Below are 26,123 nucleotides of genomic sequence, written 5' to 3'. Positions count from 1 at the left end.
ATTTAAGTTATTCACTGTTGTCGATTATTGCGGAAATATTACATAAGTTCAATAAATGTGTTAAGATTTTTAAAATAATCTAACGTAGCAACTGATATATTGTCATAGCAATCGACCACACGTACTTGTGGTGAACATGCAAACAAAAAACATGCTCTCATCATATTATGCATTGTCTTTGAAACGTATTGGTCCACACCAATCAGTTTTTTGTTTGCATGTTCACCACAAAGTTATTGTGGCTAATGCAGACAGGTTCCTTGATCAAGGATTCTGTTTGGTCTTTTAACATCTCAGATAGGGTATAATAAAACCTATTGTTATATATTTAGAATACTGTACTGGCAAGAAGAGCCCCATATTACAATAATTCATCCGAATCTTTCAAAACACGGCCTCTCAGCGCCCCCATCTGGCCGTGGTGCCCACGTCTGAGACATCGGCGTTCCCCGCATCCAAACTAAAAAAACCCAGCTCTCTCCACAACGCACGTCCGGGGGCCTCAACAGCACGAAGGGAATCCACCCCCCGCCGACCGCTCACGACGCCCAAGGTGCCGCAACCATCGAGATCATCCACACATGGCCAGCGGCGAGGACCGAGGCGCCACCACGCGAGCGGGGGGGAGCCGCCGCCGCTGTCCGAGCCGGGGACCCCGCAACGCAGCCACGCTGCTCGGGGTCAGAGGCCGTGGCCTGGGCCCCGTGGAGCCCCGTGCCCTCAACATGAAGCTGTTGAGGGAGCTGCTCTGCCAGGTGGTTTGTCCTCGTATGCCGTGCGAGGTCGGTGTGTGTGCGCCCCCCCCCCCCCTTTCTTCCCTCCTCCTGCTCCTCCACCACCACCACTACCACTCCCCGCCCGTATCGGGCAGTGCAGGTCTGATGGGAGGGCTGCGCTGAGCGCCAGCTGAGAGCGTCGGGCTCACAGCGTCCGGTAGAGAAACAAGGCTCTCGTGGGCTCCGGTCTACTGCCTCGTCGTCACGAAGAGCCCCGAGTCGTTGAGTCGCTTGCACGGGCGCCCCCTGCCGGGTATCTCTGGGTTTCCTTCGACGAGTTGATGCTCGTCAGGTCTCAATTGTTATAGTCCCCGGGACCCGCAGAATTGTCGCGTTTTGGGGCCCTCTGGGTTACGACCCCTCGATGCGTTATTTGAAATGGGATACGCGCCAGTGTTGCAATATTAATGCCTTTACCCTGCTGCTGTGGTGTCATTATACGCACGCTGGACTTGCAATCTAGACGACGCCAGTTCGATTCGATCTCCCTGCGTGGCAATTGAGACAACAGGCACATTTCTTGGTTGTCCTGGGTCCACCAAGCAGGCTACACGGGTACCTCCACGGTTATTCGACAGGCAGGTCGCCTGTAGTGGGGTAAATTGTGGGTATCACCTCTCGCAAGACCAAAATACACTCTATAGAGCTGTCTATAGCTTCGAGTAGAGGCCCTTTTGCCAGCAGTGGCGTAAGCCAGTAATTGCAGGGCTTCACCTTTATCATCTACCCTGGGTATGGCCTCCTTGGGTGGTCATGGAACACGGGGTTTTTAATTGGAGGTGACACTTGAAAAAAATATTTCAACATTATGATAGTCCCGTGAGAAAACGAAAGTGGTTCGTGGTTCACGATTGTAAAAAAAACCCACCGAGAATGTGCAGAACCTGTATTGTGAGTGATTTTACCGTACGTATTTAAACAAAACACATTTGAAACATAGTTTTGCTCGAATGCAAGTCCCAAGTGGTCCAGCAACACAAATCTGCGGTGTGCGTGTGCAGCGTTTTGCAGTCCGTTGCAAACGCAGTTGAGGAAACAAAGCACAGAGTACAGTATTAGGAAATGGCACGATAGATATTGACTAAAGGTTAAGGCGGTTAACCATTGTGCTTACAATCAACGTGTTGCTATGTAATAAAGTCCTCATGAAACGGGTATTTGCACCATTTAATATTTAACAGACCAAAGTTCAAACTCTCTCTCTCTGATATATGAGCGACTACAGGAATAATAAATGCACTTAGAAACCCAGCAATTACTCCAGCAATTTTACAAATACAGGAAAGTAACGCTATATCGACCTACCCGAGTGTGATACCTTGCACGGCAGTATGCAAAGTATTATTTTACTAATATAATGGGTCAAGAATGTGTCCCCCGCGCGTGACGTCACTCCACATGAGGCCCACCCCCGCGTGACGTCACTCCACATGCCGCACCCCTCCACAATAACCATTAGCGGGTGACGTCACTCCACATGGGGCAATTCCCCCCCTCATTAATAATCATAAGCTGAACAATTTCTCTATTGAATATTTCAGATTTACTGCAATATACACCCGTCCTTGGACGGGCAAAAAAGCTAGTTTTCTATATAAAGCTTTAATTCTTTATTAAGTTTAATACTGGCCTGGCGATATGCTGTATTTGCTGTTTTTCTTTTTTGGCAGGAATCCACGGTCTTTAAAAAGATGGGCACAATCCACTCCACAACTCCAATTGCGTATGAAGAAGGGAGGATATACACTGAAAATTACAAGCACTGTTATACCAGGTTGTTAGTGCTTTCTTAAGGGTTCTGATACTTATTTTCTTCAATCAATGGAACAGCTTCTTGCGTTTGGAATGAGTACATCAACAAGCTATAGTTATGTACATCATCAGCCATTATCCACTGCTGTACTAAGGTCTCCCCAAGCCATTACCATCATTCTGTTGCAATGCAACAATCCATGACATTTAATGTAAGGGGTTTGCAAATACTTAAGGCTATTTGCATGGTTGGCTACATACGGTGCGAAAGACGTTCAACATATATTTTATAACTGAGAAATGTTTGTTCTTTAGCAACGGAGTTGTGCCTAAGCTGCTGTACCAATTGCCCAAGTGCCCAGCTGCAGAGAAGATGGAAGATGCCCTGCTCTGTGAGAGCCCTGTGGTGGGTAGCAGACCTGTAAAGAGGAATGCAACATGTATTGCCTTCAAACACTATCTAGTAAACAAAACACAAGTATTAGGAGAAATATGTTCATGTTGTTATGCAACATTGATTTATTGCAACATTGATTTTTTTTGTGCTACAAACTAGTCTGAATTTTTTTAAATAAAAAAAATACACACGCTATTTCCACGTATCTACATTTAAGTGTACATCTTTGTTTGCAACCATAATTCTCATTTAGTTCTAATTTTTATAAAACTAATTAATTTAACAGACGTGCTGTACTATGGTATATGTAAAGTGTATAACACTGGCGTGTGCATTTGTGTTGGTTTATTACGTACATGCAGGTAATCTTGCATACGTGTGCCCATTTTTTTTGTTCTCCAGTGCAACGTTCTGCCCAAGGCTTCCGATTACTTTCCGTCTCTCATGGCTCTCAGGGCAGATGGCTGGCTTCTCAGGCTGGATGCCAACACCAGCCAGTTGCTGGAGAAAGTCTACCTTTCTCCTGTCATCAAGTTCAGGTCTGCAACCAGACATGCAGATGAGCAGCATGATAATCAGAGCTGAGTCTTTGTACGATCAAAACTAGTTGCTTTGAAACTGCAATTGTATTTCTTTTTATTAAAAACCTTGCCATTTAGAAATATCATTCTGCAGAACAAAGGCACTCTTTTTAACATACAGTGCACTACTTTTAAGTGCTTTCATACTGTAGTTAACATTTTAATAACGCATGATTATGTTTTATTCATCAGACATTTATCGTGGAGCTCTAATCAAGAGGTGTTTGCTGTTAAATCCATCCAGAACAAGCTCTTGCCTAAACTGGGGCAGAAGGTAAAAACAAAGCGTGGCTTCTGGGTCTTGCTTGGGATGAATAAAAATGCAATGCTCGTCGTTAGTGTTGAGCAAATGTAAAGTTGTTCACGTGCCATGTTGGAGCTATCTAGAGTTACTTTGTAACTGAAACCCCTGGAAATGGTATGCTGATAATGAATTATGTGAATCCATTTTGATAAAGAGCATCAATATATTTTTTTTAAATGCTTATCGTTACGAGTCTGCTTGCTAAGTGTACGAATCACTTGTTTGAAATATTCTGCCTGCAACAGAACAGCCCAATTCAACCCCCTTTGCTGCACATGGCTGTTTTCACCGCGTTCCCTCTCAGCCTGGTGGGCATGTTGGCTGTCGAGCGCAAGGCAGGTGGTATAGCATGTTTATTAATGTTCTAAGTTAGATCATTTTTTATTATTACATTTGATACTCATGACAAAGCCTTCACCGAAAATGTGGTACCACAATATAAAATTCCAGATGTTATTCTTTGCAGATCTTTGAGAACAACATCTCGGATGCCACAGTCTCCCAGGGATTCCTGATAACGATGCACAGTGACGGTCACGTCAAGCTTTTTAACTTGGAAGAGATTGTCAAAAAGGTACTTATTTACTCTATCTAATTCACCACTATGGATTTAACAAACTGATGCAGGGTTGTTGGTAAAATAGTTTGTGATGAAATGTTTTAAACTTTGTTTGAATTTACAATTTTTACTTGCAAATATTATATGAACTTTTGAATTATGATTTTTGCGTAATATTAATTAATAACAAAGTAACTGTGTGCCAGTATTTCGATGCCGCATTTTTACTTGGTGAGTGAATGAAATGTGTATTAATACCAACTTTCCCTCCCCTGCATCAGTACCGTTTGAAAGATCTGTCTCTGGGCCAGGCGTGTGAGTGGAACAAGACTTGTGGTGTGGTTGGAGCCAAGCCCTTCGGCATTCCATGCAACATTGACATTAAAGGTATCCATATAAAAGTTGTAAGCAAAGCACTGGCATACTGCTTTTAAAATAAATACAGTAATAACTTAATTAAAACAATTACAAAAATGTAGTACATTATCGAAATAAATGGTTGCTGTTGTCTTAACAGAAAAGAGATTGCCATGCATTATAAAAAAAAGATATATGATTTTAACACATTGAAACTTTTAAATTTAAAGGATAAAATCAAATTGTTCAATTATTGCTAACCATGTTTAACTGGATGAGAATGAATTGCGTACCTTAATTGCAGCAATATTTTTCTTTCTGTGAAGAATGATATTAACATCTAACAAATGCAATATATTTTGTGCTTGCATGTGATTATTTTTTTACAACTATAACGCCTAAGGCCATAAAGCAGGTGCTTCTCATACCCGTTTTTAAATTAACTCACGTGTGTGGGTCATTGATGGACATTTGCGTGAGTCTGCCTTGCTGATGCCCACCCTGTGAATGCAGCTTGTCCGACCGTGCTGTTTACTGTAAAGTGCCTGGAGAACCAGCTACACATAGGAGGCTTCCCGTGGCACTACATCATCTCACTCAACCAACGCAAACAGAAAGGGAAATTCCGAGTATTTTCGCTGGCAAACGAGAGCCCAGTATGTCCACACATTTCCACGATTTCTCACCATTGCCTTGCATGCAGAGGTCTGTATTTATCATGCATTGTGTATGAATATTAGTTATTTGAAAGCAACTGTAAATCTATTGACCAATCCTAAGCAACACTGCCATTGGAAAAATATGTAACCGTAATTTGGATAGGAAGCAAATTACTTGCGTCTTTGTTGCACTGCATATTTGCAACGGTCGAATACAATTGCACAGCCGTTCATTTCCAAGTGTTTCATTAACAATACACTTTGCAAGTATCACATTACGTTATTTTTAAGTTAAATATTAATGTTTTGTAAAAAAAACATCTTTAAAATCTCATGTCTTACCGATTGCTCTCACACAATAATATTGGCTTGGCAGAAGGCTATTACCGAACACAACGGTGTACTTAATAAACATGAGTGCAGGAGTGTTTTTTACTGTGTGCATTTTCTGGTCTATAAATGTACGTATGGGCCAATAGAGTTGGCCCACTGCAATGAAGGTGACAATTGATGTACTGTATACAAATCCATAACAAAGTGCCACTTAACTCGCAGTGATACTCGGTGGTGGGCCAAGCAAGACCATTGCGAGGGAGAAAGAGGATGCATTGGTCATGATGCCATCTCCACATTAATCTTTGTTGTACTGGCATCAATGCTCGCTGACAGCACTTTGCACCATCGCTTTCACAAGGCATTGTGGGTGTGTGTGTGTGCCCATGATTGCGTGCTACAGTCACTGAACAGTGTCCTGGACATGCAGAGTGTTGCCCTGGAATCAGACTGGATACTCTTTCATCCAGACGACTCCGGGCGAATCCTGCACGTAGGACCCCGGCAGATTGAGTAACAACCGCACAGACACACACACACTTGACGATATAAACACGAATGCCCGCGATGCATTGGATTTCCAAATCAAAGCTGAATTTTTTTTTTCAAATGATTACAGAGCACATTTATAAGAGATCGTTTTTAAATAAATGAAATGAGAATGGGTGGGCTTGTGTACAGTGTGCTGTGCATCAAGACGAATGAGCTGGCGCAGGGTCCGCGTCACCAGATCGAGAAACAGTTCACCATTGACACCAAAGAAGACGATCAGGTACCATTGGATGCACGTGGCGCCAATTCACAAACAAGTCAAAGTGTTTTCCCTGCTCAAACCAGCCTTTGGCTGTGCTCATCTCCTTGAGCTAGTGGTGGGTATTCCACGTGCTTATGGCTAAAACTAGTAAATCCAAAGGATGGGCACGATTGACTTTCCACCAAGTGATTTAAATTTTATGCATCGCACAAGGATGTTGGTTTAAGTCAGCTTGCAATCAGGATTTAACCTCGCAACCTTCCAATAGTCTCTCGGCGAAATGTAATAATGCATTGAAACAAGTCATGTTCTCGTGTGCATAAGTTATGAGACATTCCTAAATTTTTTGCTGTATTTTAATGAATTTTAATGTAATCAAAATTATTTCCCTATCGCTAGCAGGTATGGTAATGTGTTGAGTAACAGGCATTTTATATTTACAGCAGTCTGCGCTGTATTCTATTATATGTTAAAATGTCCAGTTGACTACTGCCTGGAAAAATGTCCTTACAAGTTTAAATTTCATAAATATGCGGTGCAAGGATAAACTATAATAATAGGCCCAGCCATCTCATGCTGCAGTCCTCCTCTGCCGAGTGACCTCTCGTCCTTGAATATATGATTAACAATGGTACCGTTCTGTGCCTGTGCTCCCAGAACGAACCTGAAGTTTTCGTCACGTCGTCGGGTCGAGTTGTCAAGAAACGCTTCCGGCGGTTTGATGACGATCCAGAGAGAGAGGTCACACTGGCTTTGTATCAACACATCGTACACTTCTTCTGAAGGCAAAGCAATGCTGATAGTGCACAGCGTAGTATTTATATTTTAAAAAAATATCGGTAAATTCAAATTCCACAGAGTTGATTTTCCTAACTTTTGTCAAAAATATGTTCGGGACACATTAAGTACTGAGGTTATGCTTTGCATCATAATCTAAGAGGTGAAATTTGCGTGCATTTTTCACTGAAAAATGTTGCCGTTGGAAAGCTGTTTCATGCAGTTTAAATATTTTTTTTTGTCCAAGTAAAAATCCAAAACTACAAATAGTTGATTCACATGATTTGTAGATTATAATAAATTAATCGGTTCGATGGTCGTTTTTTTTGCACAATTACCAATGAGAAACTCTCGTTGCAAACGTTTCAGACAGTCCACGTGGTAGACCACAGGGAGGAGGTGGATCTGCTGGTGGTGACGTGCGTGAGACCCGGCGACGCTGGAAGCATTGTAACCGTCAAGTTCCATGATAACTACAACGGGCGGCTCATCAAAAGTGTGCCACTGAGCGAGCCCTGGGATGTGGTGAGGCCACGTGTTGACACCGTCGGCCTTCTTTGCTACGTACCAACAACATCCTGACTAGTGAATATGGGGGGGGGGGGGGGGCAGCCAATAAAGAAAACACCTGCCTTTGTCCTACAACAAAAAATATTGTTGACCCATCTGCACGTTTTCGAGCGTCATCCCCTTAACGTTTTATTCCTTTCGATCACTGGTTTATTTCCGGAAGGAATAACAAGAGGCCACACATCTTAACTTGGCCCTCTGAACTTTCGAACTAATTTGAGGCTTTTTTGTGTAATATATACGGTTTGAAATATTTGCTTCTCTTCAGTATTATAGTATTGTGGAGCTCGGCAGTGTTGTATTGTATTTGCAACATGTAATAAGAACAATTAACAGACGTTTAAAGTCTCACCATTGACTAACATTCTTAATCTGGCCTTTCACAGACATACGACCAGTCACTTTGCCTACATGCGGACACCATTGTGCAAATCACGCAGAACCACAACCGCTCCTACTCTTGCCATGTCCACAAGATGTTCAACACTGAGGTATTGGAGGAAGAGGAGAGGGAAAGGAAGGAGAGGGAAGGAAGGAAAAGGAAGAAGAGCACAAGAGAAAGAAAGGAACCAAGACCATAAGCACTGCTATGGAACACTTCTGCGGTTTTCTTGTGTGCCCTCTAATTTTTTTTTTAAGGAACCTGCCATTTTCATGAATTAAAGGTCAATGAAATTCAACAATGCGATAAAATTACTATTGTGTTTTTTTTTACTGGTAAAAGCGTAAGATTGGAAAATGCAAACGGATAACAAATTACACCCGCGTTTGGTTCAAATTCTCATCTTGGTGGCATTCGTTGGCAACTATCACAAATAACAGTCAATTGCCAACTTAGTGAATCTTCTTTTCCGGCAGAAAAATAACAAGCCATGGCATTTACTTTTGCATAATAAGTCAAGTGCCAGTAAGGTACCACCTTGATGCGAGTCAGAACCACCATTTATTAACACAGATGGATTGTAAATATGTTGTATTGAGCAGCAATTGTTATGCTCCAAGGTATTTGATATACTGGAAAGTGGCATGAAAATTGCACTGGATTTAAATTGTTTTGTCAAATTAAAACAATAAAAAAATTCAAAGAATAAAGCTGAAAAGTAATTTTGGCATTCCTTTACTCTGTTATAATTAATAAATGCTCCTTTTTTAAAGAGATGCCGATGATGCCAGTTTCATTGTATATTTTAAGTGCCATAACAGTTTGCTTTCTTACATGTTAAATAACCAACCTAGGGAAACCATTTGTGTTCCATTAAAATAAAGCAGGCACGTGACTCTCAGCATTGGCCATGGTACAGTACATTATTTACAATTTTCTGTACAGAACACATTTAATATATACTGTATATTTTTTTAAAATACTAATTTTAAAAGTCAGTATGTTTTGTACATTTATCATTCTTTTGTTAACAACCCAAACCAATACCCAACTCTGCAAACCGCCTAAATCAAATATTATTTATCACAATCACCCACCTTACTTGTAAACACGATAAAATAACAAAACAAAAAAAACAACACCCAGAAAATAATGTTATCACCATCTCGAAAAAACCGAAACGGACAAAAGGCTTCTTGTCCTCCAGCTTGGAATCAAGTTAGATTGGTTTGCACTGCTCTCATCAAATCAACAAAACGAATGTACAAGTTGCAATTCTACAAATTAAACAAGTGTCATTCACAATTGCTCTCATACCCTCAATATTCTTGCATGATTTACATAGTTCATTGCTATCATTTAAAAAAAAGTTGTTCAGCAAATGCAGCGTTTTCCACTTTTGAGATGTTTCATTAGAAATAGCATAAGTAAACACTACTACACATTATTTTTAGATGGTAATTGACCCAGAGAGTGTGACGGTGTCCCAAGTAAGACAGACATTTGTATCAAGTGATGCATAGGTATGTGAAAGCATAATTATTGCTTTGTGGTAGAGTTAGCACGAGGGGAAAGCTAAGACGAGAGGTCTGCGTTCGGGTTCCAACGTCTTCACAATTCCCGTTGGGGACAACAAACGCCCATCGGTGTCCCACACACACACACACACGTGCCCGCAAAGGCTGGAGTCCCCCCCCCACCTCCCCGGGCAGTGCACATTACAGGCAGGTAAAACCGCAGGAGTTCGTTCCCCTTGCGGCTCACTCTGCGTTTGCCACTGGCTTGGCCAATGCTCCTTAAATGAACTCCCACTGCTGGTGCTCGTCCATGTGGTCGCAAGGTGCCATCGTCGGATTTTCCCCTTTGGACGTGAGACACTGCTGCGTCCCCATGTTGAAAAACAGCTTCTCCTGTTGACAAGACGCAAGCGAAGACTTTACAAACTTTTCGGGGCAAATGTTAGCAAGCACCGATCATGGCCATTAGAACATGGGGGTGTGGTTAGCGGCAAACTGAGCCACCGTTGTATCCACAATGTTGAGGTTGATCACTGATCTGGATACTCATTTTAGGCAGGAATAAACTGGGACTGTCTGGCATGCAATTCTTGTGCGTAGCATGGAGAAGCAGCAAATAAGTTGGCATCGCTTTGCAAGCATTTAAATGGTTAAGCTTCGGGGATGCAAATATATCAAATTCCAATTTTCATTACAATTTCAGGGGTACCCCAAACTGCTCATTAAGATCAGCAGAGGGTATATCCGCTCACGTTATTTCAAGGCTCCACTGTATTCAGAAACCCCAGACCCACGCCCTGCTCCTTTAACCCTCTCTACATGAAGAAGGCGAGCGTACCGGGCGTAGCTCCCAGAGCTCGTAGGTGGGAGGCAATGAGCTGCCTCCCTTGTACTTGCAATCCTCCAGATGCATGGCTCCCATGGCCGCGTGCAGGCACATCTCCTTCGCCACGTTGTGTCTCAGCTCCTTCTGTGATGAGTACTCAAAGTACTGCAAGCAGAAATCGCGACATCCCACACGGCAGTTATTGTATTGAAGATGAATCTGTTATGACCATATAGCCCTCCGATGCGTCATTAGGTTGCACTGCGTGTTGTGCAGGAACAGTTTTTGGATAAGCTCCCGGGGCATTGAGCGAAACGTCAAACACCATGCCGAACAACACACGGTACAATCCCAAAACACAGGAGAGCTACACAGCACAACAGCGAACACATACTCAGCAGTATTACTCCAAGTTATTATTTTGTCAAATTTGCATCTTTAAGGCAATTTGTCCTTCAGAAAGGCACAATCCAGATTGTGGAAGATATCTCTCATTCATGCAAGGGTTCGTAAGTTATAGATTGATGAGCAAGTAAGTCTAATCATTATTTTATGTCTTGTAAAAGAAATAAAATAAATAAGAAAAACCAACAAGTCATCATCCACCACCTTGACTTTTACCCCTTTCTAAATTGTCAGTTATAAATAAACAACTGTGGTCAGGATGTACTTTGAGTGCGTTGAAGTATGTCATGTTGCATGAATGTGCCAATAAACCTTCAATTTTAATTAATAAAACGTATGTCTCTATATTTGAAATGTGTTTTTTGCATATTTAGTGGTACATGGACACGTACACAAAATATGGCAATACTGCAATAAAATAAACCTTTCACATACATAAATGTGCTGTGTAATTATGTAGGCACTCACCTGGTTTCCACCCATGCCATGACAGGGATACAAAATCAGAGGCTTTCCAACCTCATTCTGGAAACTACCCGTGTCCAGACAGTTGCCCTTTGCTTTATTCTTAATCTGCAAACAGCAGGAAATGCATTAGTCACTGGGGTATGTGGCTGCCTTGACAGTAGGTGGCGACCCCTTTCTCTTGAGAGGTCAGGAGCCAGAGCCGTGGTGTCCACTCTCCAGACACTATAACGTGCACCTATGCCGTGCCTTGACTTACAAAGACAGAGCCTCAGCGTCAACACACACCAGCGGTGGCCAATAGGTGGATCGTGATCCACGAGTGGATCGGAAAACGACTGTATGGATATCTGGACAAACGTGAACATAAGCACATAAAGCACATAACAATTTTCGTTATGGCTCATGGCACATAAAATTTCTCTTAGAATTCATTCATTTAAAAAAATACAAATCGATGGCATGCGTATTTTCTGTCTATTCTACAGAGGCAATTGTTGGGCATAGCTTTATAGCAAGAAATTCGCAGAGCCCGTTGAGATCCACCCAAAGGGATACTGTGTTTGGTGTAATGGCTATTGCGGTCATCGACCAACGACAGCTAGGACAGCAGAGCACTCATCCACATGCTTAGCTCTGCGTGTGCTTACAGACAAATACGACCTCAGTGTGGGAACAGATGGGATTGAGGGGTTTAAACCACACATAAGCAAAACTCAGAGCTCACTCGGTCACATGCTTGTGCATAATTCAAGCAACATATCACAGACAAATACAGAGAGACTTGCTGAAATATATTGGGAGTGGTGTACAAGCAGAGGCCAAAAACACTTCACCATCGCTAACCCTGAAGAAAGGCCATTTCCAGAAACCTTAGCCCACGACAGTAAAAGGCAGCATTATAAAGACTGTTGATTACAATGGTTGCGAGGCAATTCCAGTCTCAAGTATTTAACTTGCAGTTTTTTTCCACAAAAAGGAGGATAATTTGACCAATTCAACTTTGGTGTCACGTTCAACTGTGTATGCAACATTTACATTGTCACTGGGCAATTACTTTAACAGAAAACCTGATCACTGCTGAATGTGATTATACTGCAAATTAAAAAAAACCTGTTGTCCTTCGGGTGTTTATAATGGATGGGGATTGCAGCCCTTGATTGTTTGTGTGGAATGTGCATAATGCTTTTAATGAATTCCCTAGTATAATTATTATGACATATTCCAGTGCACAAAACCTGCTTGCCATGATACAGTTGGTACCATTTCACAGTCACGGGTTACGAAAAAGCCCAAAATAAATGCCGCGTAACACGCAGAGCATCGAGCGTCAACGATCTGTGTATTTGTCGTGTGAGAATGTGGCGGGAGATCTTTTTGAAGCTGCGTCGTCAGTGGGAACTCACCGCCCCAAATATATTTGGATGGAGGTCGGGCACGAACATCTCCGGATAGACGTTGGTGAGGTACCAGGTGAAGTTCTTGCATTGCAGCTTGTCTCGAAGCCTCTTTCTCCACGTTACATCGCCGTAGGCTTTCTACCACAAACGCATAGATCACAGAGGAGGCCCCAAAATGAATATGGCAACACCCAATCATTCCCAATCGCAGTTTTTTTCTTTGTTGTTTTTTTACCTTCCTCCAAAACGTAATGGAATTTTCTTCCCCCTAACTTAGGTTTCATGTGGAAAAGGAGAGAAACCTGGTGAAATAATTAATGACAATGATCTGTCGCTGCAGTCCAATTACATTACAATGTTAATGTATACATTAAACGCTACGGTATGACAATGCTTGTCTATTTCATGCCATTTATAGTGGACAATGACGTGAAAATATTACATTGGTTAATACACGATATACTTTGGTACTGAAATGCAAAGCAGATACTATGTCTGTCTCTTGGCACCATTTAGCTACCAAGTTTTCTTTTCGCACTGCAAAGAATTTGCTCACACATTCATTTAGGTGGATTAAGGTTTAGGATTGGCATCAACAAGCAAAATGTGTGCCTGGACTTCATCTTGGACTTGTCCAACACTCTGTTCATGGTCGTCGGTAAAGTGGGCAGGATTGTTGACATAACCAGAGGATAAAAAAGGAGTGTATGGCGTTAAAGAAGGCAGCTGGAAATCGATGGGGGTGGGGGGGCAAGGAGTGATTACGGAACCTGTTCAAACAACATGGGATCACCAACAGTCACGGCAGCCACGGGGACCATCAACTGGTTAGCTACACGGCGCCGCCACGTCACCATTTTGCGACATGAATCCGGGAGGACGGACTTCAGGGATCAATTCACACCATTGACCCAGAGCCACACAGGCAAAGATCCCCCATATAGCCTGAACAGACTGTTGGAGCAAGTGCTGTTAGCGAGCACCTATGAAGGGCCGGCACGGCACACGAGGGGGTGGGTGGCCAACACCACGCCTGGCCGCCTTTGTCTCCCGAGTGGTGATATTTAAACACTGCACCAGGTACTCATTTGAGGCTGAGTCGACCCAGAGCCTCACGCTCACACGCACAAACTTGTGCAAGCTCTAAGACACACAGACAAAAGACAGGCACACACAAAATCACATATGCAACTACACCACACACTTGCAAAACATTTCTGCTTTAAGTATAAATATCATGGAATGCTCTTTAATGCAAATTTATATTTTTTGTACCGAGCGCCGCAACTAGATATTTTGGTCCCCGGGGCAAGGTGACACCCTTGCACCCACCACCCCCACCATCGCCTCCCATGACAGTTGATGGTAGGGGAGGGTTCCATCAAACGCCTGAGCCACCAGCCACTGCTCGATTGTTCTTTTCTCAAAATTCAGCTGCCCAATCATACAGTGCCGATCTCTGGAGGGGTTGACCTGCAGTGGCTGCCTCACCCACAACCACCCTTGCAATGGCACTGCCTCTACTCGTAATCTCATCCTCACCCACCGTCTGCGTACCTCCACGCCAACTAACCCAAAGCTTAGGTCCACTAAACAAGAGACAAAGTAATACCAATCTGTGCAGCGTTAAAGGCAGCATGTTCTCCAATACTATATCGCATATAATATACTGCAGTTGCTTTTACACAATTATTACATTCACCTGTAATTCATCATCACCGATGCTGGATCAAAGCCTCCTCATTTTGGATGACGGTCTGCATGTGCCATCAGCATGCCATGCAATCCCGTGATGCCACACTCCATTTCACTCCTGCACAGGAGATTATCCGATCGCTCCCATTTCCATGGTATTTGTCCTCTTCCATGTGTTTTCTCTTTTGACTGTTTATCAACCATCTCTAATGATGTGTCTGCCCAAGCTATACGTATTTTCCTTATTATTCCCTATGAGGTCTCTAATTTTGTGTTTGTTCCCCAACCCTCTTTTCTGCCTCTCAGTATAATTCCAACTGGATGCGTTTTTCATAAAGGAGTCGAGAAAACAAACAGAGGAGCACAAATGGGGAGATGTACAATTAAATACAATTTAATCTCACAGACGAACGCCAGATTGTCAAAGGTGTCAGTGTCCACAGCAAACTCAATGCAGTAATGATTGCAGGCCGTGCCATGCAAGCTATCTCGTCAACATTGCCAAAGCAAGGACAAAGCTGGTTATAGTAAAAAAAAAGACAAGACAGCTAATATTAAAATCTAGTTGTGGAGAAGCAAAAAGAGTACATTGATGTAATCGCTATAAATAACTGGATTTGTATTGGATGGTGTACTAAAATGAGGCAAGGTAAATTACAACGCAGAGTTTTATGAAACCGTAAAAAGCTTTGAGGCTGTAAGGAGAGATGTTGAAAGGGATGAAAATGCCAAACAAAATACACAATGCACATAACACTGTAAAACTCATTCGGAGAGAATGAGAATTGAATTCAGGGGACACAAAAGCAAAAGGAAGGATAAAAGCAGAAAAAAAATAGATCGACGATTGGTAATTGGTGGCCCCGAAGAGAGCAAGATGGCGCTATAATGTACGAATGGGAATGCTCCTGGACCAGATGGAACTGTGACCATTACAAAAGAAGCAGGAACAGCTGGTCAAACAAATCCACAGTTACCTGTGACTAAACAGACATGAAAATACCTCAATTATGAAATAATACCTTATTCTTGTAGAGTATTCAAAAGGGGGACAAAACTAATTTTAAGACATATTGAACCCTTTGATTTGGTGAAAACGAATGCAGTCATCCAAGCACTTGCAAAACGAGGCCGTCATGAAGATACCCTGACATTTTGAAGGCGAGGAAGAGATATGGCAATTGTTCTGATTTTCAGTTTCCAGGGGTAAAGGTCATGAACAGTTAGGAGCTAAAGGTGAACTGCCGCATTTATGAGACGTTACCCAGGTGACAATGCAAATAGGTTTCCGTAGCCATCATATTTTCCAGCTTCAGGCATCACAACCAGCCCCACCGAGTCTGATGCCATCTCACCTATGACTCCTAGCCACCCCGACTCAGTGCACCATTATCCAAAGAAATAGTTACCAAAATCCAGGTAACACTGTATGCAACGTAGCCTTTGTTCATTGGGTAAACTTGATCAATTCAAAAGTGACTGGAAAGTGGGGGCCGAAGCCTAACGAGGCTTCAGGTCCTTCAGTGAAAGAGCTTTTTTTGTGTAAAAAAAGTGTAGACTTGAAAAAAGATTCACGCTGTCTGTAGGACAAGCTGGCACAGGCCTATTGAGTGTAAATACTAGTAGACAAATAGCCTCACGAGACTACTACCACCTCCACATTCTGCTGGTCGGCAGTCGGGCCTCACGTTTTTGACGATCTCAGCGGCCTGGCTGTTGCGGCGGTAGAAGATATCCTTGTAGTCGTCCATCCACACCTCGGCGAGGCGCACGAGGTTGCGCGTGATGACCGAGACGCCCTGCGGGAAGGTGTGAGGGCTCTTGGTGCGGAACACGTGCCCCACGACGGAGCACGGGATGATCTCCAGCTGCCCACCACACTGCCACACCTGCACCGATACGCACACATGGACACGCATGCGCGCACACGTCTCCCGACAGTCAAAACGCATTGCCATGGTTTATGTGGTTAATACAAATTTACAGGCCATTGTCCATTCTCTGCTGGATGAAGGCCTCTTCACGCCATGTTGATTATATATGATTGTTTGACCATACTTCACCATGCCAGTCAATGCATATTGGTGAAGTGGAGGATCTGCTCAAATAATGGAATTCAACTCCGATTGCCGAGGTCATAGCGGAACGCGCTCACCATTTCAAGACCACTCCACGCCACGCGTACCGTGAGTGAGCACTTATTATAGATTCACACAACGCACAAAGGGGTGGTGGGGCAAACACGATGCCTGGCAGCCTTTGTCTGACCACACTACCTCGGAGAGATTTGGGTCATGTGCTGAAAACAGTCGCCTATTGTGTTGTGCATAGATAGGCATTAAGACTTGGTCCACCAAGGTCATAGAGCACAGTGCGCTCGTGACACTGATGCTGCTCATAGTTTTTGTTTAATCTGTTTGTGTGATTTCATTGCATGTTTTCATTATTGTGTTCCGTTTCTGATCAAATGAGCGATGTCTGCTTCAACGCACCCGGAAAGACATTTCTATGTTTTCTCCACCCCAAATCTCCATTTGGTCATCGTACGTGCCCAGATATTCAAAGTATTTCTTGGAGATGGAGAATAAGCCCCCGGCAAAGGTTGGAGACCTGGAAACAGAGGGAACAGCTGTTGAAAGGCAATGTTTAATGAAAAAAGAAAAGCAGAAGTTACATCAAAAATAATGGATCCATTCTTAAATTAGCAATGTCTATTAATTGCAAACCGATCTTGCATTTGCACTGCCATTAGCAATTACGGACAAAAAAAACCCAAAGATGACACCTATTAATTTGTTCGAAAATAACATCTCGTTTTTATTTCACACTCAGGATCACAAGTGGCAGATGTTGAGGGTCGATTCTCCTTGCGCATGCAAGGGCCACATCGGCATGATTGTGGGGAGCGATGCGCTGGCGGTGGGGGAGTATTTGTGTGGGGGCTCGTACCGTATCGGGTATGTCTGGTCCTTCCTGAGGGTGCGCTCGCGGCTGGGTATCGGCTCCCAGCCAAAGGTGAGGCCCCAGTCAAAGTTCCCGCGGTTGTGGGCGGGCGAGTACGCCGAGGGCTTGTTCACCTCGAACGTGTTCATGTCGATGGTGGAGATGTCCGGGCTCACGACGCTCGTCTCGTTCTGACGAATCCGCGCCAGCAGCGGCTCCAGCCACCCATTGAAGCACTCGCCTGACGGGTGCGAGGGGAGGCGACACCTGAGCGAGCGCCGGCATCAACGAAGTCGCCCCGTCGCCCCGCCGCCAGCACCGTGGGTCGTGCGCCAGCATTATTTCGTCATGCCCGTTTTATTTCCCCTTTTGAACGTGTAAAACGAACCCCCAAAGATGTTTTTATATACAGTTAAATATAGTTGTATAGAACCGAATTAGTACCAGTTGCTCGATGTTTGTGTATATATATAAATCTGTGTCGTCTTGCTCAAGCGAACACAGGGAGGTGCCCATTTCTGTGGGTGCCCTGATGCGGTAGTGGCAATTCCTCTTTCCTCTGGTGGGGTCAATCAGTTCATACCACAAATACGGTCAACTTCTCAGACCGTGTTACTCATTTTATAGACCGTGTAATAATGAGCAAACCCTGATCCCAAAATTTTAACTCGCAACATTTAAATTGCCAGTTGAGCACTCTACCCAGCTGGATCCAGAAATGCTATAAAACGTTAATGTATAGGACAGCAGAGAGCACAACTTGGTTGTATCACATATTCAGCTGGTCATTCTTGGTAATAAATCACACATGTGACATCAGTGGGTGTTACACGTACAAACCGCAGTACAGGGACGTCGTGCCTACAGCACCACAAGTCAGGTGTGCCCATGGGGGAACAGGTCTCTCTTCGGGGAGTAGCTCACTAGCCTGACAGTTGTGGTTGTCCCGAAATGCTGCGGCTATTAGTCATGTCGTCAATCGGGGTGCATCGTCCCAGCGTGTGAACGGCGTGGCGAGTGCTGGCATAGCGCAAGTCCGAGGCGAGCGGGTGGCCGCGCGTGTCCGCTCTGGCAGTGCTCACAGTGCGCGTCGAGGAAGGTGAGGACTTCCCCCTGCGCCACGCTGGCACCGAGCAACCGTGCCGTGATTAACCCCTTCCTCTCCTGCTGCCGCACCACCTTCACTATCCCAAACTGCTTCACGTACTCATCCAGAGGACCCTTGAGGTAGTCTGTTCAAAAGAAAAGCAGTAAAGGAATCAACACTGGACGAGAACACATACATTACTGCCACAACTCTAAGATATAGATGAGAGTTTTTTCGTATTATTGAATAATATTTTTTGTCACGGGAATTGATTAATTATATATTGCGCATGCAATACGAAACAAAATCGAAGCAGGTTATGCAGGCCTGTATGCAAATACACGTGTCTGTGTACACATACACAAAGACCTTCCCAATGAACAAGTGAGAGCAAATAGATTGTCAGTACTCTGCTGCATCTCGAGCCAGGCGAGTTAATGGTACAAACGTGGGCGTAACTGATCTGTGCTGACCACAAAAGAGCGCTAAATAAATCACAATCAAAGCAACTCAAAATGGCAGTAAAACCAATGAAAAGTCAGAGGATCTGTTGTTCCTGTGTGTGTCGTACAGACACATGCTCTGACCAGTGCCCTTCTCTCATCCTATTCACCACCATTGCAGTTTGTAATATCGGTTCCGCAGCACAATACGCTGCTTTGATGAGGACCTCATTCACACAGCACCACACTGGCTCGCCTCCCACCGGGGGAGCCAAAAGTCCATCGTCGGTCAATTCAAGTGGCTCAACGAGATGGTGACCACACTTTCCATGTTGACACGGGCAATCCAATCTCATTATAATCAGAAACCCTATGCTCAAAACCCCTGTCATTTCATACCACGCATAAACACAACTGCGACCGGAACCCGAGGCGAAATTTAAATTCGACAAAAGTGGGGAAATATAATACCACCGAATCCTGTAAACAGTCGTGCATGTGGCGTGCAAATAGAAATGGGGCCACGTTTTTATCTCACCGTGGTGTTCTTTAGAGGGGGCAGCTCTGGTCAGAGCATGCTTTACTTCACCGTTCCTATACTGAGTTTTAGGCATAGGTACTCGGCTTGTAAAGAGGCATAGACTTATTGATTCTTGTGCCCAGAATAAGTGTATAGAGTTGCTGGAATTAAAAAAAATCGATGACTTTTAAATCGTGTAAATTAGACACCAATGTCATATTTAGGCAGATGCAGAAACTAAGACTGCGAGGACAAGATACATTATGGTGACCGCAAAAGAGACAGTAAACGCAGGACAAAAACAACCGATTTAGATTTTGCATTACCCCCCTGACGTAGTACGTGCCAAACACAAAATACCTAATGAGGAGCACACAACACTGCTAAAAGTGTTTAATGAAGCAGATAGCACCTGTTCAGTGCCACTTTAACGTAACCATTTAGCGTAATACAATCTATGGAACAATCATTAAAATTCAGGTGTGCAATGCGTATCTTCCACCGAAGGACAATACGCGAGTCTAGGGCCCTGGCTTGCTTTTGCCTTAACTTCTCCCACCTCATCTCACTGTATTCCTTGTCCCCATGCCCTCCACTCCAATGACTAGAGCCTTTCACAGGCACCCTTAGCCAATCGTCACCCAATGACAGGTCAACTCCATAAAAGGTTTTTGGGTTTGATCACGTTATTTTTTAACGTGTTGCAACCCTCCTCCACCCGACACGGCCAATCAGTAAAAAAAAGTGTCACGTAAACAAAAGACAAATAGTTCACTACTTTAGCCCTCCAGTGTGTTGAAGAGTGAATCCACAACATTTACAATTTACGTGACATTTTTTACTGATTTACCGTGTCGGGTGGTGGAGGGTTGCAACACATTTATAAATAACGCGACCTAACCCAAAAACCTTTATTATGAATAATAATGGTCACAAAAGCCTACGTGTTAAACAGAGATCAACTCTGTCTCCTCCGCGTTCCCTCGACTTCGACTTGGGGCTCCCGAGGAAGCGAGATGTTACCTCCCTCGCCTGGTATGCAGCAAGTTGTGGGTTCAATCCCAACCCTGACACTTTTATATGTGGAGTGGATTTTGCTCCAGGTCATCCGGTTTTCCCCCCACATTTAGAAACATGCGTTTAGAGTATTTGGCTGCTATAAATTTCCACATTATAAGCCACTTCATTGAGCTATCATTTGTGACCAGGTCGCTTCTGAAAAAGAGCTATAAAGCTCAGTGGGCCTAACCTGGTAAAATGAAATAATTGCACTTTTTTTGTTTAGACTTGTTCAAATCCAGGCTTAACACTTTGAGTGGCAGGTTTGTGCCAGAAAGGTGCCACGCATTTAAGCAAACACAAAACCGACTTGACTTCCGTCTATTCTTCCACTTATGAATAATATTTTAATCGATTCCTACGACTAATTTGGCAGCTACTTACAGTGGTATCGCTTTTGATAAGAGTTCTGTTTCTCCCACACACACCTTCCTGTAAACATTCCTTGCATTATAAAAAAAAAATCTCCTCTAATAACATCCCTCTTACATGTTGTATTTAGAAGATTTATACTGTACATGCACATGTTATTTTTCAAAGTGGCCCAGAGCTAGCAGTACAGCAATTTATTATAGAATAGATTTGTTATCCCTTCGCATATAGTTTCCTCCTACACGAATATAAACACTCAGCCAATGCAGATGAGCTTTAAAAAAATACTCAGTTGGCCTTTCCTTGGTAAAAAAATACAGGAATTTTTATTATAGCTCTTGCTATGATATTATTCAAATGATACATTGCCTTCGTAGGGACATTGCCGCTTCTGGCACAACAAATCGGAACCCTGCCTCGCCGCTCCCAACAAGCGCGCGACTCTTAGTGGCCCCCGCAGGAGCCGAGGGGACGGCCGTGGCCCTGTCGCACCGTCAACGCTGGCGTCGTCCACCAGGATGATCTCCTTGAGCAATACGGAGGGCGACGTGTACATGACGCTGTGCACGGTGCGCAGCAACGTCGACCACGCCTCATTGTGGAACACGATGATGACGCTTGTGCTCGGCATCGAGGGGCAGCGCTTGAACTTCTGCTCGATGCACCTGGAGAGGACGGCACTCCGTCAGAGCGCGCGCATGGCCATCCTCCGCCTCTGCCACAAAGGCATGGCCTCTCACGAGGAGTGTAATTCTCATTTTGCCTAGTGAGATTAGTCTTTAGTGTTCACCTATGTATGTATGTATGTTGAGCTTCTTTCGCATTGTGCGTAGCCAACCATGGTACTTAGAGTTGCGGGGGAAGGACAACAAATTAAACACAAAAAATAAGTTCTCAAAAAATTAGTTTTCAATCCAGATTTAGAAGTGCATAGCCCCAGTGCCTTCCTCATATCGGAAGGAAAAGCGTTCCATGCGGCTGCAGAAGGGCATCTGAAAGCACGTAATGCAGTGACTGTCTTTGTGCGATAGCTTTCCAAAAGCCGCTGCGAGGATGACCAAGGAGTCAAACTGCATCATTTAGCAGGTAAACACAACAAATATAAACGACGGTGAAGATTATGTACATTGGAAGTTGGTAATTTGACCAATGGCGCATTTTGCGATTCATTATTATTGGTGAATTAAGTTTGTTCCGTTTATCCACTTATTTCAACCAAATTATAATATATACTAATTATAGATATTGTTAGTTAATTGCCCAACTCATACTCAACTCAATTCACAATATGCCCTCTGTACAAACATGAATTTATATAATATTGACAAGGAACCACAGACTCTCTCGCACCAAGGTGCTCGCTGCATGCGATCGGCCTTTACTCAACGTGTTCCCAAGGCATCGTCGAGCAGAGCTACACGCGCATTGACTAGGAAGCCACGCCGACTGTGCTTACTCGGGAGGTCGCGTGTCGGGGCCCAAGTCACGATGCAGAGACACCTTGTCGCTGGCATACACGTTAAAGCAGTGCTTCTCCATGCCCTTCTCCTTGATCGCCTTCTCCTCGGGGCTCAGATCATCGGTCTTGTAGGCCCTGCCCGAGGCACCGGGGGCGTTGGCGTCCAAAGACGGCCGCTCCTGGAAGGGCTTCAGCTCTGCGGCAGAGTAGAAGCCACTGAGGCACGCCTGCTCGGCGGAGTCCGGCTCCGCGCGGACGGGGGCCTTGATCTGCAGGTGCGGGATGGCGTCTCGGATGTTGTTGACGGCGCCCTTGACAATGCCCAACACCTTGTCTCCCACCAAGTCCTCGATGACCCAGGGCTTGTCACTGCGGGGGAGGCGGCTGACGGCCTCGTGCTGCAAGAGCAGCAGCATCATGACGAGCAGCAGGGCCACCGCTCCTGTGATGATCACCGCCTTCGAGCGCCTTCGCCCAAACAGCCTCATTCTCACTGCCCGAGCGTCGGTTTCAGCTGCAGCGCGTGCACGCGCACGCACACAGATGTACACGCGGGCACACACACGTTTATCCACAATTCAGTGTGAAATAACCAATAAAATATTATAAGTTTGTGGCAAAAACCGTTGATGCAGAGGGAACAAAATCTCACCGAATTGTTGCACCCTACGTGGTGCGTGTGTAATAATCCTTCATGGAGAGTCTTCCCTAAAAGTGTTTAATCAGTCAAGCGTTAGGACACGTTACTTTTTTCCAGTGGTTGCTGGGTGACATGGCAGCCAGCTGAAGCTAGCACAGAAGCTCACGAATGCTGTGGATTAAGCCCAAAAGCGAAATCCAGCACAGTCCTGGAACAGCACTGGAACTAATTTAACCCAAAATAAATATTTTATTTGCATGCTCCATACTGCATTATTTTCACCACTAAGTTATCATACATACTACTTAGTATTTTACTCAATTTTCAACTCGGGTGCGAACCTCTTGGATTTCTCGGCAATTTTCTTTTTTAACCAACTTGTGCTTCGCAGCGACTTACAAATTTCGACGTCTGGGCGGCGTCTCTCTCTCTCTGTAGCATTTTTTACCGAATGTAATTTTTGAAACATCCCACAGAAACGCGACTTTTTCAAGCTGTGACTCATCAAGTACACCCTGAGCATATGTTCTGGCCGTGAAGTCTTGCTCGAGCAAACACTCCAGAAAGGGATACAGACCCTGTTAAAAGTGCTTTAGCCATGTATATTTGCTCTGGCTGTGGTGTCGCACGTTGCCAAGCTACTGCAAAGATTGTTTGCTGTCGTACAGCACAATTTACCTTCACGTGGCACACACAGCGTGCGAATGCTGCGCGCTTCCAGCAGAGCTGAGAACCGACTCCCTTGCCCACGAGCATCACCCAATGTCGTCTTTACGCACGCAAGACGGTTCATGCAAGCATTTGCATTTTTTCTAATGCGGCTATTGCACTTGCAGCACCGTCAGTGCATTTTAATTAGGCCTGAATATAAATATACTCACAAACTCCCCAAAGTTTACCGCGTACAATACGGCACGACTTATGTGTTAACATACAGCACTGTAATTACTGTTTGCGGTTTCCACGTTATCAGACAAAACACAGGAAATCACCATGGTAAATGCTGTACGGAGCCAAAGACCTGGGCTGTGGGCAGTTCCAGAGTAGCCCAGACAATTTTCTTGTACATTTCATAGCTTTTAAATGTGCGCCTTATAAAAGCAAATTATGGAGCCCACTTCAAATATAACCACACTAGAGCGATAACTTAATTTACCCTCTGATATACTATGACGTTTGTGTGTGTGTGTAAATATATCCAGCATGTGTATCTGACAGAAATATATACTGTATATCGGTGTACAGGTGCTGAAGTTTATAAATAACTAACAGGGCAGTTGTATTTACTTTCATTCTTTAAAGCTCCTTTGATGCAGACACATCCGTGCTAATATTTGTGTACATACATATTTTTTTACTCGGAATTCTTTACGCAAATAAATGCATCATTTAATTCACGAAATCCTGACGTTAAATGACAAAAGGAAAACTACAACTTTAGCACAATGCAGAATGGATGCGATCCATCACCAACCATCCCGGCTGAAATTTACTCCAACCACACAAACACACGATGCAAAGCGGTGACTACATCGATCTTTACCTCTTTTTGCTCAGCTGTTGCCTCGGTGTCACCTGTGCGCCCAAGACGATGTCCCTCTCCTCTCGTCCCGATTCTCTTCACAACGAGTGTAAACTCTATCCGTCCCAAATTTCCATGAAACGATCATTCACGCCTCCCGTCCTCGTTCCGAACTCACCTGCCACGCCGCTCACCTGTACAGTGCTGGTCGTGTGTCTTTGGCGGTGGCGTGTTTCCAGCGTGTCACTATCCGGACAGGTGTTTGTTATCCGGCGTGTGTATTCGTAGTGTGTGTGTTTGCGAGAGTTGGTGTGCGCTATTGTGTAATTATTAGTGTGTGTGTGTATCGGTGTGTGTTAGTCAGCGAGTCTGTTTAGTTTAATTGTTGCGCGTTCTTGTAACAACACTGTGTAGGAATGTATGTTTGGCGTCAATGAATGTGCGTTGGGGTGGGGGGTGGTGGTGGTGTGGGTACGCGGGTGTTTGTACAATCCTCCTCGGGTCGCAAACCCCAACTCCAATCGTGACGCGCGTGCAAGCCGAAGCCGATCCGTGCGCGCCACCTGGGCTCCCGTCGACTTGGCCATCATCAGCATCTCGGTGCTACCTAGCCTCGACCCCGACTCTCCCCCCTCCCCCCACACACACACACTTCACCTTGTCTCAGACTCTTAAGCGAGCCGACAAACTACCGCTATATCGTTGCACAAGTACAGCCGTGGAGTGTGGTACTGAAAACACGGTAACTCAACGCCACCGGCTGTGCGGAAGTCTTCTCTTCCTGTTCGATACAAACTCACTCATTTACTCACCCACACTCGCTCACCGAAACCTGCGCGTTCCACACAGCTCCTCACCTGCGCCTCTCAAGCCGTGTTGGTGCAGGTTGACCAACGGGTGCACCGGTCCAGGGAGGGAGGGAGGAGGAGGAGGAGGGCAACCCTTGACTTGCAAGTGCAGCGAGCAGAGGGCAAATAGTGGGCGCCTCACCTGGGCCAGGTGCTAACGTGGCGGGCAGGGGGCGGGGCTCGGGGGAGGGGCGGGGGGGGGGGTCTCTCACCTGGGCGCGGTGGATCCACGTGTTGGGCCGTCAATGGGGCTTTTGTCTCATGCCGCCAGCGTTGCGTGAACACTGCGCCTTTAAACGCATCACAGCCGGTTATACCTGCCCGATTTGTCTTATACGATGCTTGTGTTATACAATTGTCAGCGGCCATCGCTCGCTTTCTCTCGGTTTTAGCGAAGTATTTGGTTCAAGGTTGACGTGGAGGTCGTAATTTGTTTTAGCTGTCAAGCACACGAGGCGTGAAGCAATTAATGAACATTGCAATATTGGGTTTGACCAATCAACCTCTGGGTCATGATATTTTTAGATCCTTTTTTGGTCTTTAGATTTCTCATTATAAGCGTAGACTATACAGTGCCAAATGTCACATTTACAACACTTCTCGGCCACTACCATAATTATATTTGCATACAGCCACGAACGACAAACTGGTGGATGCAGAGAATACCAGGAATCTCATGCACTATAAAGAGAGGGAAAGCATGTTGGCAAGTTCGGACGAG

General features: G+C 44.6%; 2 protein-coding genes across 10 annotated transcripts; one reads left to right on the top strand and one right to left on the bottom strand.

Moving 5' to 3' along the window:
* The first annotated feature begins 438 nt into the window (after nucleotides 1–438).
* DCAF17 (DDB1 and CUL4 associated factor 17) lies at nucleotides 439–8,919 on the top strand. Of its 4 annotated transcripts, none has more exons than XM_032946148.2 (14): nucleotides 439–755; nucleotides 2,447–2,550; nucleotides 2,844–2,934; nucleotides 3,328–3,464; nucleotides 3,699–3,780; nucleotides 4,056–4,145; nucleotides 4,277–4,384; nucleotides 4,651–4,756; nucleotides 5,240–5,382; nucleotides 6,122–6,231; nucleotides 6,400–6,490; nucleotides 7,130–7,213; nucleotides 7,619–7,774; nucleotides 8,206–8,919. In XM_032946148.2, the coding sequence occupies exons 1-14, from the start codon at nucleotides 582–584 to the stop codon at nucleotides 8,398–8,400; spliced, it is 1,671 nt and encodes a 556-aa protein (XP_032802039.1). In that variant the 5' UTR covers nucleotides 439–581; the 3' UTR covers nucleotides 8,401–8,919. The 4 variants fall into 4 exon arrangements, with proteins under 4 accessions (XP_032802039.1, XP_032802040.2, XP_075913274.1 ...); XM_032946149.2 differs by having other exon boundaries at nucleotides 621–755; nucleotides 4,056–4,149; XM_076057159.1 differs by lacking the exon at nucleotides 439–755 and adding an exon at nucleotides 864–1,029 and having other exon boundaries at nucleotides 4,056–4,149.
* GALNT3 (polypeptide N-acetylgalactosaminyltransferase 3) lies at nucleotides 8,744–25,693 on the bottom strand. 6 transcript variants are annotated; one of them, XM_032946146.2, is made up of 11 exons: nucleotides 25,615–25,693; nucleotides 22,390–22,906; nucleotides 21,426–21,598; nucleotides 18,535–18,684; nucleotides 17,459–17,693; nucleotides 17,002–17,119; nucleotides 16,198–16,398; nucleotides 12,821–12,952; nucleotides 11,418–11,522; nucleotides 10,557–10,709; nucleotides 8,744–10,111 (listed from the first exon to the last, which is right to left on the bottom strand). In XM_032946146.2, exons 2-11 carry the CDS (start codon nucleotides 22,878–22,880, stop codon nucleotides 9,998–10,000), a joined length of 1,872 nt encoding a protein of 623 aa, XP_032802037.2. In that variant the 5' UTR covers nucleotides 22,881–22,906; nucleotides 25,615–25,693; the 3' UTR covers nucleotides 8,744–9,997. The 6 variants fall into 6 exon arrangements, with proteins under 6 accessions (XP_032802037.2, XP_032802035.2, XP_032802034.2 ...); XM_032946144.2 differs by lacking the exon at nucleotides 25,615–25,693 and adding an exon at nucleotides 25,412–25,597; XM_032946143.2 differs by lacking the exon at nucleotides 25,615–25,693 and adding an exon at nucleotides 24,576–25,202.
* Between the last annotated feature and the right edge of the window lie 430 nt (nucleotides 25,694–26,123).

This window comes from Petromyzon marinus, chromosome 4, assembly GCF_048934315.1.
Source record: "Petromyzon marinus isolate PM22_M1 ecotype Great Lakes invasive population chromosome 4, UKy_Petmar_22M1.pri1.0, whole genome shotgun sequence".
In the NCBI taxonomy this organism is placed as follows: Eukaryota; Metazoa; Chordata; class Hyperoartia; order Petromyzontiformes; family Petromyzontidae; genus Petromyzon; species Petromyzon marinus.
The sequence above is the reverse complement of the archived record's forward strand: the minus strand, read 5'-3'. Positions and strand labels throughout refer to the sequence as shown.

Bases quoted from the DNA above. Each gene is read 5' to 3' on its own strand.
- DCAF17 (XM_032946148.2), top strand. From the start codon at position 582: ATGGCCAGCGGCGAGGACCGAGGCGCCACCACGCGAGCGGGGGGGAGC. The intron at 6,232-6,399 runs GTAACAACCGCA...GCTTGTGTACAG, and splicing joins GTAGGACCCCGGCAGATTGA to TGTGCTGTGCATCAAGACGA. The intron at 7,775-8,205 runs GTGAGGCCACGT...GGCCTTTCACAG, and splicing joins TGAGCGAGCCCTGGGATGTG to ACATACGACCAGTCACTTTG.
- GALNT3 (XM_032946142.2), bottom strand. From the start codon at position 23,825: ATGAACCGTCTTGCGTGCGTAAAGACGACATTGGGTGATGCTCGTGGG. The intron at 16,399-17,001 runs GTGCGTTGAAGC...GTATCGGTGCAG, and splicing joins ACATAGAAATGTCTTTCCGG to GTGTGGCAGTGTGGTGGGCA. The intron at 11,523-12,820 runs GTGAGTTCCCAC...TGCTGTTTGCAG, and splicing joins ATCCAAATATATTTGGGGCG to ATTAAGAATAAAGCAAAGGG.